At 40.8% G+C, this 15275-nt stretch overlaps 1 protein-coding gene across 1 annotated transcript in view; it reads right to left on the bottom strand.

Moving 5' to 3' along the window:
- DOCK7 (dedicator of cytokinesis 7) overlaps window positions 1-15275 on the bottom strand; it is a 187327-nt gene that overhangs the window by 14628 nt on the left and 157424 nt on the right. Inside the window, exons 38-42 of the mRNA XM_081087072.1 lie at window positions 12546-12704; window positions 11801-11901; window positions 10691-10883; window positions 8757-8900; window positions 5377-5508 (exon numbers count right to left, since the gene is read on the bottom strand). Coding sequence (XP_080943198.1) covers window positions 5377-5508; window positions 8757-8900; window positions 10691-10883; window positions 11801-11901; window positions 12546-12704 — 729 coding nt within the window. The remainder of the gene's footprint in view (window positions 1-5376; window positions 5509-8756; window positions 8901-10690; window positions 10884-11800; window positions 11902-12545; window positions 12705-15275) is intronic.

Genomic DNA, 15275 nt, shown 5'->3' with positions numbered 1-15275 from the left:
CGACTCCTAACCACTCGCCTGCCTGCCTGCCTGCCTGATTGCCCCTGACTACCTCTGCCTGCTTGCCTGATTGCCCCTAACTGCTCCCCTACCGGTCTGATCACCCCTAATTGCTCCCCTGCTGGCCTGATCGCCCCTAACTGCTCCCCTACCGGTCTGATCACCCCTAATTGCTCCCCTGCTGGTCTGATCACCCCTAATTGCTCCCCTGCTGGTCTGATCGCCCCTAACTGCCTCTGCCTCGCCCCGCACCTGGGACCTAGGACCCAGGATTCCCTCCTCTGGCTGGTTGCAGGCACCAGGGACCCGGGATTCTCGCCTTCTGGCTGGTCACATGCACCCAGGACCTGAGCTGGCTTGGCCCGGGCTGGCTGCAGCCACAGGGGACCATGAGTGGGCGGCTTGTCCCTCTCCCAGGCTACAGGCACAGCCACTGGCACCCAGGACTGCGGAGACCATGGGGTGTGTGGATTGTCCCTCTCCCAGGCTGGGCCACAGGCACAGGCACAGCTGCTGGCACCCGGGACTGCGGGGTGGGCAGCTTGTCCCTCTCCTGGGCCGCAGCCTGGCTGGCCCCCATTCCTCTCTCGCAAGCTCATTTGTGCCTGGCGGGTACCTTTTCCTCTCTTGCGAGCTCATTTGTGCCTGGCGGGTCCCCATTCCTCTCTCTCCAGTGTTGAGCATCTGGGCCATTACAGCGTGACGGCGTGATGACCATTTGCATATTAGCTCTTTATTATAAAGGATTGTGTTAAGATTTCAAGTAATAGTAAAAATAATGATAATAAATATAGTACAACAAAAACAATAATCTCCAATATTTTTGAGTACTTAGTATGTGCTAGACACTGGCTATCCACTTTACATGTAGTATGTCAACTTTTATCTCAATTTTGAGTGAGGTACCATTACTTCCCCCTTTATTTTAAGAGAAGGAAAAATAACTTGCCCAAGATCACATTCGGAGACCATACTGTGGTGGAGTTGGCAGTAAAATCCCAATATATTTGACACCTTAGTCCAAGTTCTTAATTAGGCTATATAATTCCCATACTGTATATACTGGTATACAAAAACTGGGACATAAGTATATATATCATTTGACACTTCTCTTATGTTTTCCCTGAGAATTTTTGAGAATTTCCTTGAGTAATTACTTGGTACTTCTCTTCCTATGTTTTGTCTTTCTCTATCTTACAACTATTCTCTACTATGAATACAAATTGTCTATTTTTGAATATAAATTGATCACTATTTGGTAAAGATATCTTTTTAAAATGAAATACACATACAAAATATGAGGCGGTTATAAAAATTTCCAAACAGAAATTCAACATTTCTCTTTAATAAAAATAATTTAAAATGCAATAATAAGAAATGATTAAAGCACAACGTATTTCCTATTATTTTAAAAATATGGACGTGGGAAAAGAAAAAATAAAAGTGAAGAGTAAAAAGCCATCACGGTACTGAAACTGGATAGCAGATTAACAGTCACCATGATTCATAAAGGGTTTGTGACTGGTTATTTTGCATGGTAAATACTTTACTAATAAGTGTCAAGTTTTAGAGTTACCATTTACATACATACACAAACCCGCACACACATCCCCCAAAAGCTTCACCAACTCAAACAATTTATACCAAATCAAGGAGAATAAGGAAAAATGAAACACATTGCAAATATATAAGTGCAAAAGGCTTTTCCTCTAAGTCAGAGTCATTCTACAATGTATAAATTATCCTTACTGAATTTCAACCCAGTGAGAGTTGAGAATACTAGGAAATTAGCTAGAAAACACAGTTGTTTAGAAAAAAATGAAATTACTGAAGTTTTCTGAGTAAAAAAGAAAAATATTCACATGATAGGAACTTACCACAATAGACAAGAGTAAAAGTAGGGAGTAGGGTCAGCAACCAGGGGCAAGAGAGAAGAGAAAACAGAAGGCATTTTAATTAAGGAAATTTCAAAACAAATAAGCAGCAAATGGTAGCAAACACATTTTTTAAAAATGCAAGCATCCATTTAAGTTTTACAAGGAAAAAAGCAAAAAACAAGCGTGCAACAATTTTAGAAGCTACAAAGCTAAAGATCCAGTGAAAGGTAGTGACAAGATATAAACAAGAAAATAAAGCCTGTGACTTTTACCATGCAATAAACATAATGACAGAATGATATTAATGCCATAACCAGTGAAAATTATACCTTTCAGGGGTCGATTTAGCATCAAGCTGACTAGTAATAAACTGCTCAGAGGTTTCCATATATCTTTAATGCTTACTTTTCAGCTAATTCCATTTCACGATAGGAAATCCATAAGGAATGTTATCACTCATAGATAACCATGGCAAGTCTATATATGTCTTAATTGAGCCACAGAAATGAGGGATTCTATACTAAATATTAATAAGGTCATACACATTTCATCTAGAGAATTAAGGTAGATGCAAAAGTACAAAAAAAAAAAAGTTGGGAACCAATTCAGAAATGGAAGAAAACACAGTAGTAACATTTATTCCCAAGGTTTTCTATTTGGGTCCCAAAACAAGGGCTGCAATACTGAAATCAAACAGAAAGCCTAAGCTCTTTAGTCAACATGAACGTGACTATGAAGTGAGAAGGCAAAGCAGACAACTTTACAAGTACACCTAGCTTTAAATAAATCCAATTTATTAATATTTTGCTTTACCTCATCAAAATAAATTGAAACGCATTTTATAGAATTCTTTCCTTTACATAAAAATTTAAAATAATGGCAATCAATTTCTCCCTGGCATTTTAAGATTTGATTTATATATAACTTTCATGAGCCTAACCACTTACTACATAAAAGGCTCCACATGTCGTTTTCATTAAACATTAATTATCAAACACTGTCAGAATATGAGGTCAAATTAAATTTCAAGTTCTCTCAATCTCTTTAATCTTTCCCCCCAACAAAACTGAAAAAAACAAAAGTGAATTTCTTTCTTCAGGAGTGCTTATACTCAAGGTGAAGTGACTCAAGATCAAATTAATACATTCTTTCATCAATTCTAAGATGCATAATTGTTTTTGTATACAGTTTAATATCTCTGTAGTTGGCATTAATCTTTCACCTGGTAGGACATTGTGGTTTAATACACAGGTTTCTTTTTTCTTTCTTAAATGCACGTAAATTAATGGGATGTCTTACAATTGATGGCATCTTAGATCAGATGAAATACAGTATTTTTTATTTACACCTCTGAGCAATAACACATAAATCGACCTCTGTAAAATGAGGTGAAACAATATGGTTAAAAAAAGAAATCTGTGTGTAAATGTTGATGAAAGAAAATGCTTCAAGGGATAAAAACAAACTAAAGTGATGACAAAGTGGCTCATTTACCAAAGAATCTCATTAGTGTAATAGGGATTTCCATGCACTGCCTACACCTCTTAATAATAAATTAAAAAAAAAAAACTTACAGTATTTTAACAAAATTTCTTTGGTTAATGAATTCAGTTGATAGCAGATAGCAACAGAATGCCCACAGCTAGCACATGTGGGCAAAGCATTGGCATAAGACATCGGATCAAATCAATCTATTAGTGTCTTTAACTAACTAAAACATTACCTACCTCCCAGCCAGTACTCTGTATAATAAAAAGTAAAAAAGGGCAGGTCATAAAAAAATTATTTAAAAAGAACAAAAAAAGGCCAAAAGAAGTTCAGTAGTATAAAGAAAGGCACCATATACCATAAATTCTTCTCCACTGATAGAAGACACTAGGATATTTTTTAAACACCACATTCTTTCACTTTTAAGACCTCTGATAATTTTATAAATTGCTTGTTCAAAACCTGGTAGCTAAAATTTTACCTTTTAAAAACTTTAAAAGTGAAAGTACATATTTTGGGGAAAGAAAGCCTACTGCTGGTTCCATTTGTCTGTCTAAATTAGATCTCTCACTAAACTCAGCTGAACTACCCGGGGTAAACTGGAACAGAAATTGCAATTTTGCTCAAATGCCTTTGTTACAAATGGATGAAAGTTTCTTGGAATCTACTAGCTCTAGATGTTCCAGACCTGACCTGTGTAATTTGCAGTTTACAGCTCTAGAAGCTGGGATAAGGCTCCTTTGACAGTATCTGTATAATTGATTATAACCACTCCCCCACCCACTTATGAATCCTGGTAAATCTTTTGCAATTTCAGTATTTTAGCAGACAACAATAAAATTCTGGAATAACAGTACAGCAGCCTTATTTTAAGACTGTTAAAGTTTTTAGATTATATCATTTCATCTTAGTCCATGGCAAGAAAGAAGAAGTCAAGCTGATAGACAATAAAGAAGTAGTATTGAATACAGAAGTGGATATTCAGATTCCACTTCCGTCTTAGATGATGGCAGTAGCAGATAACAGCATGGGTAGCACAGGAAAGGGAACAGGAAAGTGGAGGAGGAGAAGGCTCAATAGCGTATTTCGGAGTATTTAAAAGGAGCCAAGGATTTAGTTTCAGGGACATCAATTGCTAATAGTTTAATTGTAAACTAAGTTTATTTTAATTTTAATTTTTGTGATTTGTGGATTCCATGAACTATAAACAAGTACTGAAGTTATACTATTATAATTGAATACACATAAGACAACCATTTTATTCATTATTTTTATATTAGAAATATATCAAAGAATGATTGAATGGAAACATCTAGGGCAGTGATGGCGAACCTAGGACACGCGTGTCAGAGGTGACACGCGAACTCATTTTTTTGGTTGATTTTTCTTTGTTAAATGGCATTTAAATATATAAAATAAATATCAAAAATATAAATCTTTATTTTACTATGGTTGCAAATATCAAAAAATTTCTATATGTGACACGGCACCAGAGTTAAGTTAGGGTTTTTCAAAATGCTGACACGCCGAGCTCAAAAGGTTCGCCATCACTGATCTAGGATAAACAGTGAAGTCTAGTTGAAATCACAAAATATTAGGGGTTTATTAAATTTTCTTATCATTTAATAAAAAATTAACTTAAAAAACTTTTTTGGCAGCCTAGAAATAGAAATCAATTTAAAAATCAGATTCATAACTATAACTCACACTATGAAACAGAAAATAACACACAATTAAAAAAAATTTGGCAACTAGTAATCATTTAAAAAAAGTGATAAAAAAAAGACAAGCTGTGTGGGAAACTTATGATGATCTTAATCTACTTTGGATAAATTCAATTTTTTGTTAATGAGCCTTGCTTTGGTACTGAACCATCATTTTGACACCATTCATTTGTAACCTGATTAAAATGGTCATTCCATGGGATCCAGTTTGACATCAATACAATGCAACACTAATGCTTTTAGACAGTTTCTCCATTTATACTGAAGCTAGAAATTGCAATCATTACCTGATGAACAATTTTGCTGAATGCTTCTTGAAGTTTACCATGAATTGTGGATAGTTTCTTTGCATCCCGATTAGCTTCATGAATAGGAATAAGTACTTTGTACACCTCATTAACTGCTTCATACATGCCAGCCTATAAGAATAAGATATTGCTTTCTTTTATATCAACAAGAAAGTAAATATTTACACTTTATGAATTCACAATATTTCTGCTAAAACAATACCAACTGAAGCTTTTCCAATAGGACATAAAAACAAACAATACTAATTTTAATTTTACTAAAACTTAGAAGAATTTTTCACAATGTATTATCTTCTCTAGATAGATGTACACGAATATATATGTGTGTGCATTTAACATACATATGCATATTTATACTTCTATATAATCTGAATTGGATTTTCTGCTTCTACCTACCCAGGATAGGTAGGTAGAATTATTCATTATTAATTATTACCTTACTTCGCTAAGGTAAATATGTGTATGTTTGAGTACTTCTACCTGCAGATAAACTTTTGCAGAAACTAATTCTAAGCAAAGAAATAAAAGAAATCCAATTATTACATTGGTCACAGATACATAGATATCAGATAACCTGTGGCCTCCAACGAAACTAAAATTATTTAACTTTTCCAAAATATTAAACTGGCACAGGAAACTGCCTATGGAAAAACAACTGATTTATAACAAAACATGAGAAGGTCCTGAGTCATCAAATTTTCAGATTTTATTCCACTATGGCTAGTTGGCCAGTGGTTGGCCAAGGGTTACTCTGGTTATACGCAGAGTGAGTGACGAAATGTGTTTGTACTACTCTTCCATTCTCTTGTCCTTAACCATGGGTTGGTAGCTGTAGTGAGGGAAGAGAGGTTTTCCAAGAGCCATTGAGTTCCCATTGCCTCACAAATCAGCAAACATATTTTCCCAAGGAAATAAACATATGGTTCTTATTTTCTAGTCAGTTCACAGGAGTATGTTTAAGCAGTCACGTAGCTATAACAATGAAATATATTTAGTGTAACTAAAATGCCTCAGTAATTATTTTAATTAAGATTAAATAGACTAATGGAAAAAAATGAAATTCATAATTACATGCTATTTATTGCAAAAGAAATTCTGTAATTAGGCCATTGTACCACAATTTGAATTCACTACTGTGAATTATTAAAATTACAAGCACACACACACACACACTAATACACACAGTGTATATTTGTCAAAATATTCCATTAATAACAAAAAACCTTTCCCCCCTGCTAGTTCAGATCAATTATATTGAAACACGTGAAGCAAAAATCCAGGGAAATCAGGACTGTCAAGGTTCTCAAAGACAAGAAATTTTAAAGTGGACCAACACCTAACATCCTTAGAGTCTAAGAATTATATTTATTAATTTAAATTATTATTCTTCTAAATCCTTACCCGAGGACATGCTTAGAGAGGAAGGAAAGGCTGGAGGGCTGGGGGAGAGAGGGGGAGAGGAGGAGGAGGAGAGAGGGAGGAGGAGGAGGAGAGGGAGGAGGAGGAGGAGGAGGAGGAGAGGGAGGAGGAGAAGAGGGAAGAGGGGGAGGAGGAGGAGGAGGAGAGGGAGGAGGAGGAGAGGGAAGAGGGGGAGGAGGAGGAGGAGAGGGAGGAGGGGGAGGAGGAGGAGGAGGAGAGGGAGGAGGGGGAGGAGGAGGAGAGGGAGGAGGGGGAGGAGGAGGAGGAGGGGGAGGAGGGGGAGGAGGAGGAGAGGGAGGAGGAGGAGAGGGAGGAGGGGGAGGAGGAGGAGGAGAGGGAGGAGGGGGAGGAGGAGGAGGAGGAGGGGGAGGAGGAGGAGGAGGGGGAGAGGGAGGAGGGGGAGGAGGAGGAGGAGAGGGAGGAGGAGGAGGAGAGGGAGGAGGGGGAGGAGGAGGGGGAGGAGGGGGAGGAGAGGGAGGAGGAGGAGGAGAGGGAGGAGGGGGAGGAGGAGGAGGAGGGGAAGGAGGAGGAGGAGGGGGAGGAGGAGGAGGAGGAGGAGGGGGAGGAGGAGGAGGAGGAGGAGGAGAGGGAGGAGGGGGAGGAGAGAGATTGATCAGTTGCCTTCCATATGAGTCCTGACCAGGGATCAAACCCAAAACACAAGTATATGCCCTGATTGGGAATCTAACCAGCAAGCTTTCCATGTACAGATGATGCTCTAACCAACTGAGCCACACTGGCTGGGCTAAGAATCATTATATTCAGATTACCTGGTTCTAAGTGCCAATACAATGCAGATGAAGATAGTCAACTGGCTAGTGTGGCTCAATGGTTCAGCACACATTATTACTAATCTGGAGCCACATTACATATATTAACTCATTTAATACTGACAACATTCCTATGAGGTAGGTATTATTACTAGATGCATTTTATGGATAAGAAATGTAAGGTACCAATAGGTTGAGTAATTAGTGCCTAAAGTGATTTAATTACTAAGGTGGCAGAGCCAGGACTTGAATTCTGGCTGTATGCCTTCTAAATCTATAACCTTAACCAATGTATTGCAAGATAGGGTTAAGGTCAAGAGAAGAAATGACCAATTTCTAATCGTGGTGCAATGGGGAAGTTGGGGCAGCATTGCATATTAACTCAAGCTACCATCTTACGCTAACATGTACCCCCACTGCCTCCTAAACCTTGGTGCTGGGACACTAAACACTCAGCAGAGAAGTCACAGAAAGTAGGTGACCCTATCACCCTGGTTAAAGAAGGGGATTCAGCTAGCTATCTCTCCTTTCTCTGATAAACCTCTCATCCTAGATCCGCATGAATACTTAATTTTTTCACATACAGATGTGGAGGGACAGGGTTGGGGTTAAAGCATGGTAGAGTAGGTCACACAGGGATCTAGAATATATTTCATGAAATTCCTGATATGTGAGCTCCAGGCCACTAACACCTACCAATAGGGCTACCAATGAGATGAGAAACCATGATCTTCCTGAGTACCAGGGGGATACTCAACACACGCAAACAGATTTTCCCTTTCATCTAATACACAGGCCATGCCAGTCTACCCAAGCAGGAACTGAAATCGTTTAGAGTCCTTGTTTTCTTCTGTTCTGTTTTTTAAATAAAATTCTGTTCTGTTTGGTGGTGAAAGTTTTATAAACAACAATAAAAATTTGTTGTAGATTAAGGGTTGGTCCATAAACAAGCAAATAAAAAACACTAAAAGTGGCAGATGATTAAGATTAAAAGGAGAGTAAGCAATAATAAATTGATGAAGAAGATTTATTCCTAGATAGTTCTTAAGGTACTCAGAGAAAACTACTGTAAAGGAAAAGCAGGATCATAAGCAGAGAGAATAAATATACACATCACTAATAATCCAGAGGTATGTAACTGGGGAAAGAGAATGAGCATGAGTCACTCACCATAGAGAAAGAAGCAGCTGCTTGCTCCAGCAATCCCACAAGTCCTGACTCAGTGAAGTACTTTCCAGAGCAGATGCCTTCTTCATCGGGAGATACAACGTCATCTGAGACTGCAGACTCTTCTAAAACATTAGATGAAATATTCTAGGGAGAAAAAAAATCAAAAAGGTTTGTGAAATGGAATTAATTTCTTAGCATAGAAGATGTATATGAAGAAGTAATTTAAGATAAAATATAGAGATCAGCTTAGGTTAAAAAAAAAGGGGGGGGGTAGTCAGCCTGGCTAGTGTGGCTCAGTGGTTGAGCACTGACCTATGAACCAGGAGGTTATGGTTGGATTCCTGGTCAGGGCACATGCCTGGGTTGTAAGCTTGATCCCCAGTAGAGGGGCAAGAAGGGTGCAGGAGGCAGCCGATCAATGATTCTCTGTCACCATTGATGTTTCTATCTCTCCCTCTCCTTTCCTCTCTGAAATCAATAAAAAAAAATTTTATGGGTAGTCTATGCACAGAGAAAAGACAAATCTCCAAAACCTTTTTGTAATTTTGGAGATGACAGTAAAATGACAAGATGACAAGAAAACTTTTCTATCAGCAAAAAGTTGTGAGAAAGAAATTTTTTAAAAATCATGTGCTAAGAAAAATATTAATATGACATAGGACATCTAAGGAGATTTAAATAGTATTTAATTGATCTTGTCAAAATTCCCTATGAGGGAAATTAAGGTACAAAAAACCATATGGTCTCTTTGATTTGCCCAACATACATTGAGTTAATAAAAAACTCAGGTATAATAAAAAAAAAACCCTCTACTCCCTAAGATTGGGATCAATCATTAGTTCTAAAAAAGAAATGATAAATATATACCTTAAATATTTTATTTTAATGTAAACACTGACAGTAGATATACACTCATTTGTCAATTTTTCAAGTAAGTCTAAGACCTTTTCTTTGTGTATGGGCCTCGAGATCAGAGTTCCATGTACATACTCTTGACTAAATACCTATAATGCAACCATTATTTAATATTTTCAGTTTTTATAAAGTAAAGATTTGAACTTAAAAAGTTTATAAAATTATTTTAGATTTTTAGGAGCTTTTCCTGAAATCTTTTATATCCATTGGGTCCAAAATTAACTCAACTGTTCTGGAGACTCACTTTTATCAAGTCTTTGCAAATCTTTTCAAAGAAACAATAACTCACTTTTTTTTGCATTTGGATTTCATCACAGCATATAATATTTAATCAAAATTAGACATTTTCCAAACCTGGCATAATAGGTTTTTAAGAAAAGTAATACATAACTGACTCTTTGTAAGCAAAGAATTCAACTAGTGAATCAGAGGTATGTAACCCTAGTAAACTACCACTTCTGAGCGAGGTATTAGCATATTTTATACAAAGGATGGAGAATGTTGGTTATCTGGTGTGTTCAGTAAAAGCCAAGGAAGAGTTTCTACTGAATTTTTTTTAATATATTTTATTGATTTTTTTACAGAGAAGAAGGGAGAGGGATAGAGAGTTAGAAACATCGATGAGAGAGATCGATCAGCTGCCTCCTGCACACTCCCTACTGGGGATGTGCCCGCAACCAAGGTACATGCCCTTGATCGGAATTGAACCCAGGACCCTTGAGTCCGCAGGCTGACGCTCTATCCACTGAGCCAAACCGGTTCGGCTCTACTGAATTTTGATTCTCAGTATTTTGAGTGTAGATGACATAAAGTCCATAGTACTTTAGGCAAAGAGAAAAAACATACATGGCACTGGTAATGCAGAGGTAAGACCATGTGGAGGGAATTAGCAAGAAGTACTCGCATACCTTCCATCGTTATGCTTTCCCTTCCAGACGAATTAATCTAAACACCAGGGAGAAAAATTACAACCAAAAAAGGGCATACCTCGATTTAATGTAAGTCTGGCAGATTCCTACCTGAAATGTTACACACCCCACAGGGAGGTATTTGCGGTCCTCCAGCATGCTCAAATATTCCGCAACCAGTGCTGCTGAGTGGACCAGGCACTGCGCAGCCTCAGCGTGATTGCTGCGCTCCGAGTGCTTGCCAGCCATGTTCTGCAACCAGGTCAGTCGCAGGTCTGGAGAGGTCTGGTAGCCCTTGGCAATTCTAAACAGAACAGAAATTCTCCCCAATTAGCATTTGCTTCCTAAGCTGAAAGGGAGTTTAGATTGCTTTTTCCTGGTAGTGTTTACCTACAAATTTCCCTATGAGGGAAATTAAGGTACAAAAAACCCAACCAATTAAGACAAGTTTTTTAGGGGAATGGAAATGTCTTTGTGTGTATGCTTAGAGAAAATAGCTGTGGGCCCATGGAATGGGCAATATCATTTTGTTTTTTTGGGGGGTGGGGGGAGGAAGTACTAAAAATAGACATGCCATATTGAAATCTGGCTATTAAAGAAAACAATAAGGGAAAACTATGAGAATTTATGTGTTCATTATGAAAAAACATAAAGACGTTTTATATTCAAGAAAAAAAGACTTATAAATATATTTGTCTTATTTACGCTCTTTAAAGAACTCCAAAACTGTGAAAGGAGAGGGTCATGTGGCAAAGAAAAAGCCTCAAGTTTTACTTACATCTTTCAACATATAATAGGAATTACAAAATTCTCAAAATGTGCCCCTAGACATAATCTATAGCATAACTATATTTACAGTCAGGAAAATGGTTATGATAAATATTACTAAAGGATTGATTTTTACATTTAAAATAGGGTTCTTGAGCCTTCTTAGGAAGTCTAGGGCCCAAGACGCCAAGGTGTTAAATGTGTTCTGATTATTTTTTAAAACCCTCTCGTTTTTTGATAATCAATAAATATACTGAACAATTATGCATAGTTCTTAAAAGAAGGGGTACACAAGGGATGTAAAAAAGCAGCCTAAAAAAAGTGTATTTTTACTTTTCAATCTACCATTAGGAAATCACTTAATATTTGTATTTTTTTTATCTAATGTTTCCTGTGTCTTACTAATTTGAGCCCATTATATAAGCTATTATAAGTGAATCAAACAAATGGTACCTGTACATTAGATCAATCAACATTTCAGGATCCTCCTGGTGTTCCTTCATTTTAACAGTATCAGAAAGGATCATATGAAGATTGAAAACCAAATCTTGGACCTGCAGCAGAGAATTATATGAAAAACATTCTTCAATTGCCATTCATTCACAATTACTAAATTAGTTTAGAAGATATTTCCGAAGAGTATCTGAAGATTTCAAAACAAATAATTGATATAGTTAAGAGTGGAATTGCTGGAGTCTGGTGGGGTAAGGGTACTAAACTTTCCACAAATTCCTCAGCAGACTGTTTGTTTTTTTCCAGTTCTTTTACTTGGAAACAAGTAGAATTATAAGTAGAAATAAAATATAGGGATAGAATAGATATAAAAAAGAATACAAAATATAATTCTCTCCTAGGTTTCTGATTCTCCCAAAAGGTAGTTTGTAGAAAACTCTAGTTTTTAAGGCAAATTACTATTTCAATAATAAGTGGAAATAACGTTTCATCATAAAACTTTTTGGTTTCCCATACTGCCTGTCTACTGTTCTTTCTGTGACAAATACACAGAATTAAACCCTTTTTTATTTAATCCAAGAAGGAAGAGTAGCTTATTGAAATAAAAATTTCAACCCTGTCTATGGCATATGATATGTGTATTGAAAGAAAAATACAGGTTCCTCCAGTAAAAAACAAAGATTGATTTAACAGTTTGGAAAAGTGCCTATTTTACAATCCTTTTCTAGAAAGTGGCATTTCTGACCTGGTCAGGAAAGGTTGTTTCTCTCAATTCCAGATCTTCTTCAGCATAGGTCAAGATAGTCTTCAAAGAACGTCTTAAGAATTCTTCATTAAAATTCTGAGATGTACCCACCAAGGAAGATAGTGACATGGTTACCTGCATTTTAACCCTGGCAAAGTTCTGTAACAGAGAAATTGTCAGGTTACCATTTAATATAGGAGAGCTTAAAGGCACAGTCTAAAAGAAAAGGTTAGTTAGTGAAAAAAAATACCACTCTAAGCAAAATACTTTTAAAAAGTAATGAGATATGCATATTAAAATCTTATTTTAAAAAGAACATAAAACTTACAATTTTGCTGTGAACAATATGCTACAGAACAGGGTTTTAAAAAGTGCCATGTTTTACAGTTAAATTAGAAGTTGTGCCTAGACTTAACATTGACCTATTATGAAATACTAAAGGCCCAGAGCACGAATTTGTGCACAGGTGGGGCCCCTCTGGGTGGCCTGTGGGGATAGGGCTGAAACCCGCAATCCAACACTGCCTGCAGCTCCTACCTGCCGCTCCCGCTCATCCTGGCCCCACTCAAGGAGTGGCACAAGGGGAGTGGGAGCGGGGAGCCTCTTGAGGGGAGTGGCTTGTGGGATTGGACTGAAACTGGCTCTATGACATCCCCCGAGGGGGAATGGATTGTGAGAGGGCCCAGGCCAGGCTGAGGGACCCTTATGGTGCACGATCGGGCTGGGGAGGGCTCCAGGGTGTGTCCGGCCTCATCTTGCCCAGTCCCGATTGGGGCCGGCCGTAGAGGGACACGGGAGGTTGGCCAGCCGGAAAAGGACCGCGGGAGGGCTCCAGGGATGTCCGGCACATCTCGCTCAGTCCCAATTGGCTGGACCCCAGCAGCAAGCTAACCTACCAGTCAGACCATCTGCACCCTGGTGGTCAGTGCATGTCATAGAGAGCGATTAAGCAGCCTTAGCATATTATTAGCATATTACACTTAGATTGGTTGAACAGTCGACCGGTCACCAGACGACCAGACACTTAGCATATTAGGCTTTTATTATACACAACTAGAGGCCGGGTGCACAAAAATTTGTGCACTCGGGGGGAAGAGGGGTCCCTCAGCCCGGCCTGTGCCCACTCGCAGTCTGGGACCCCTTGGGAGATAACGACCTGCTGGCTTAGGCCTGCTCCCGGGTGGCAGAGGGCGGGCCCAATCCCTAGGTGCAGCCCCTGGTCGGGCTCAGAGCAGGGCCAATTGGGGAGTTGGGGTGCCGCCCCCGTCATGCACAGAGCAGGGCGGATTGGGAGGTTGCGATGCCACCCTCAGTCACGCTCAGGGTAGGGCCGATTGGGGGGTTGGGGCACCGCCCCGTCACACTCAAGGCAGGGTCGATGGGGAGGTTGCAGCGCCACCCCGTCACGCACAGAACAGGGCCAATCAGGGGGTTGGGGCGCTGCCCCGTCACTCACAGAGCAGGGCCCATCAGGGGGGTTGGGGCTCCGTACCCTGTCACACACAGAGCAGGGCCAATCAGGGGGTTGGGGCGCTGCCCCCTGTCACTCACAGAGTAGGGCCCATCAGGGGGATTGGGGCTCCGTACCCTATCACACACAGAGCAGGGCCCATCAGGGGGTTGGGGAGCTCCCCCCTGTCACGCACAGAGCAGGGCGGATCAGGGGGTTGGGGCGCCGCCCTCTATCACCCACAGAGCAGGGCCGATCAGGGGGTTGGGGCGCCGCCGCTGTCACACTCAGGGCAGGGCCAATGGGGAGGTTATGGCTCTACCCCATCACACACAGAGCAGGGCCTGTGGAGGGGGGGTTGGGGGCCGCCCTCTATCACCCACAGAGCAGGGCCAATCAGGGGGTTGGGGCGCCGCCACTCTCACACTCAGGGCAGGGCCAATGGGGAGGTTATGGCTCTACCCCATCACACACACAACAGGGCCCGTGGGGGGGAGGGGGTTGGGGCACCGCACCCTGTCACACACAGAGCTGCAGGGAGACCAGGGGGTTGGGGAGCTCCCCCCATCAGGCACAGTGCAGGGCTAATCAGGGGGTTGGAGCGCCTTCCCCTGTCACGAACAGAGCAGGGCGGATAGGAAGGCTGTGGCCCCGCCCCCTGTCACACACAGAGCCACAGGGCGATCAGGGGGTTTGGGCGCTGCCCCCTGTCACACTGATCCTGGTGCCGGGAGGCCTCTCGGCTCCGCTGATCCCGGTGCTGGGAGGCCTCATGGCTCCGCTGATTCCGGTGCTGGGAGGCATATTACCCTTTTACTATATAGGACAGAGGCCTGGTGCACGGGTGGGGGTCAGCTGGTTTGCCCTGAAGGGTGTCCTGGATCAGGGTGGGGGGCTGCCTGGCCAGCCTGCGTGAGGGGATGATGGCTGTTTGCAGCTGGTCACACACCCTTCAGGGTGGGGGTGGCCACTGGGGTGCCTGGCCAGCCTGGGTGAGGGGATGATGGCTGTTTGCAGCTGGTCACACACCCTTCAGGGTGAGGGTCCCTACTGGGGTGCCTGGCCAGTCTGGGTGAGGGGCTGAGGGCTGTTTTCAGGCTGGCGGGTGACTGAAGCTCCCAACCGCTCCTTTTTTTCTTTTTTTCAAATTTATTCTGGGCCAGCTTTAGCCCTGGCTCCAGCTCTGAGGCCTCGGCTACTGAAAGCAGGTATCTGGTTTGTTTGGGTTCTATAATCGAAACTCTGTATCAACTCCAGCTCTGAGATCCCAGCAGGCTGAA

The sequence above is a fragment of the Myotis nattereri genome (assembly GCF_964212035.1).
Source record: "Myotis nattereri genome assembly, chromosome: 3".
NCBI classification, from domain to species: domain Eukaryota; kingdom Metazoa; phylum Chordata; class Mammalia; order Chiroptera; family Vespertilionidae; genus Myotis; species Myotis nattereri.
Note: the sequence above shows the minus strand (reverse complement) of the source record. Positions and strands in the feature narration are given on the sequence as shown.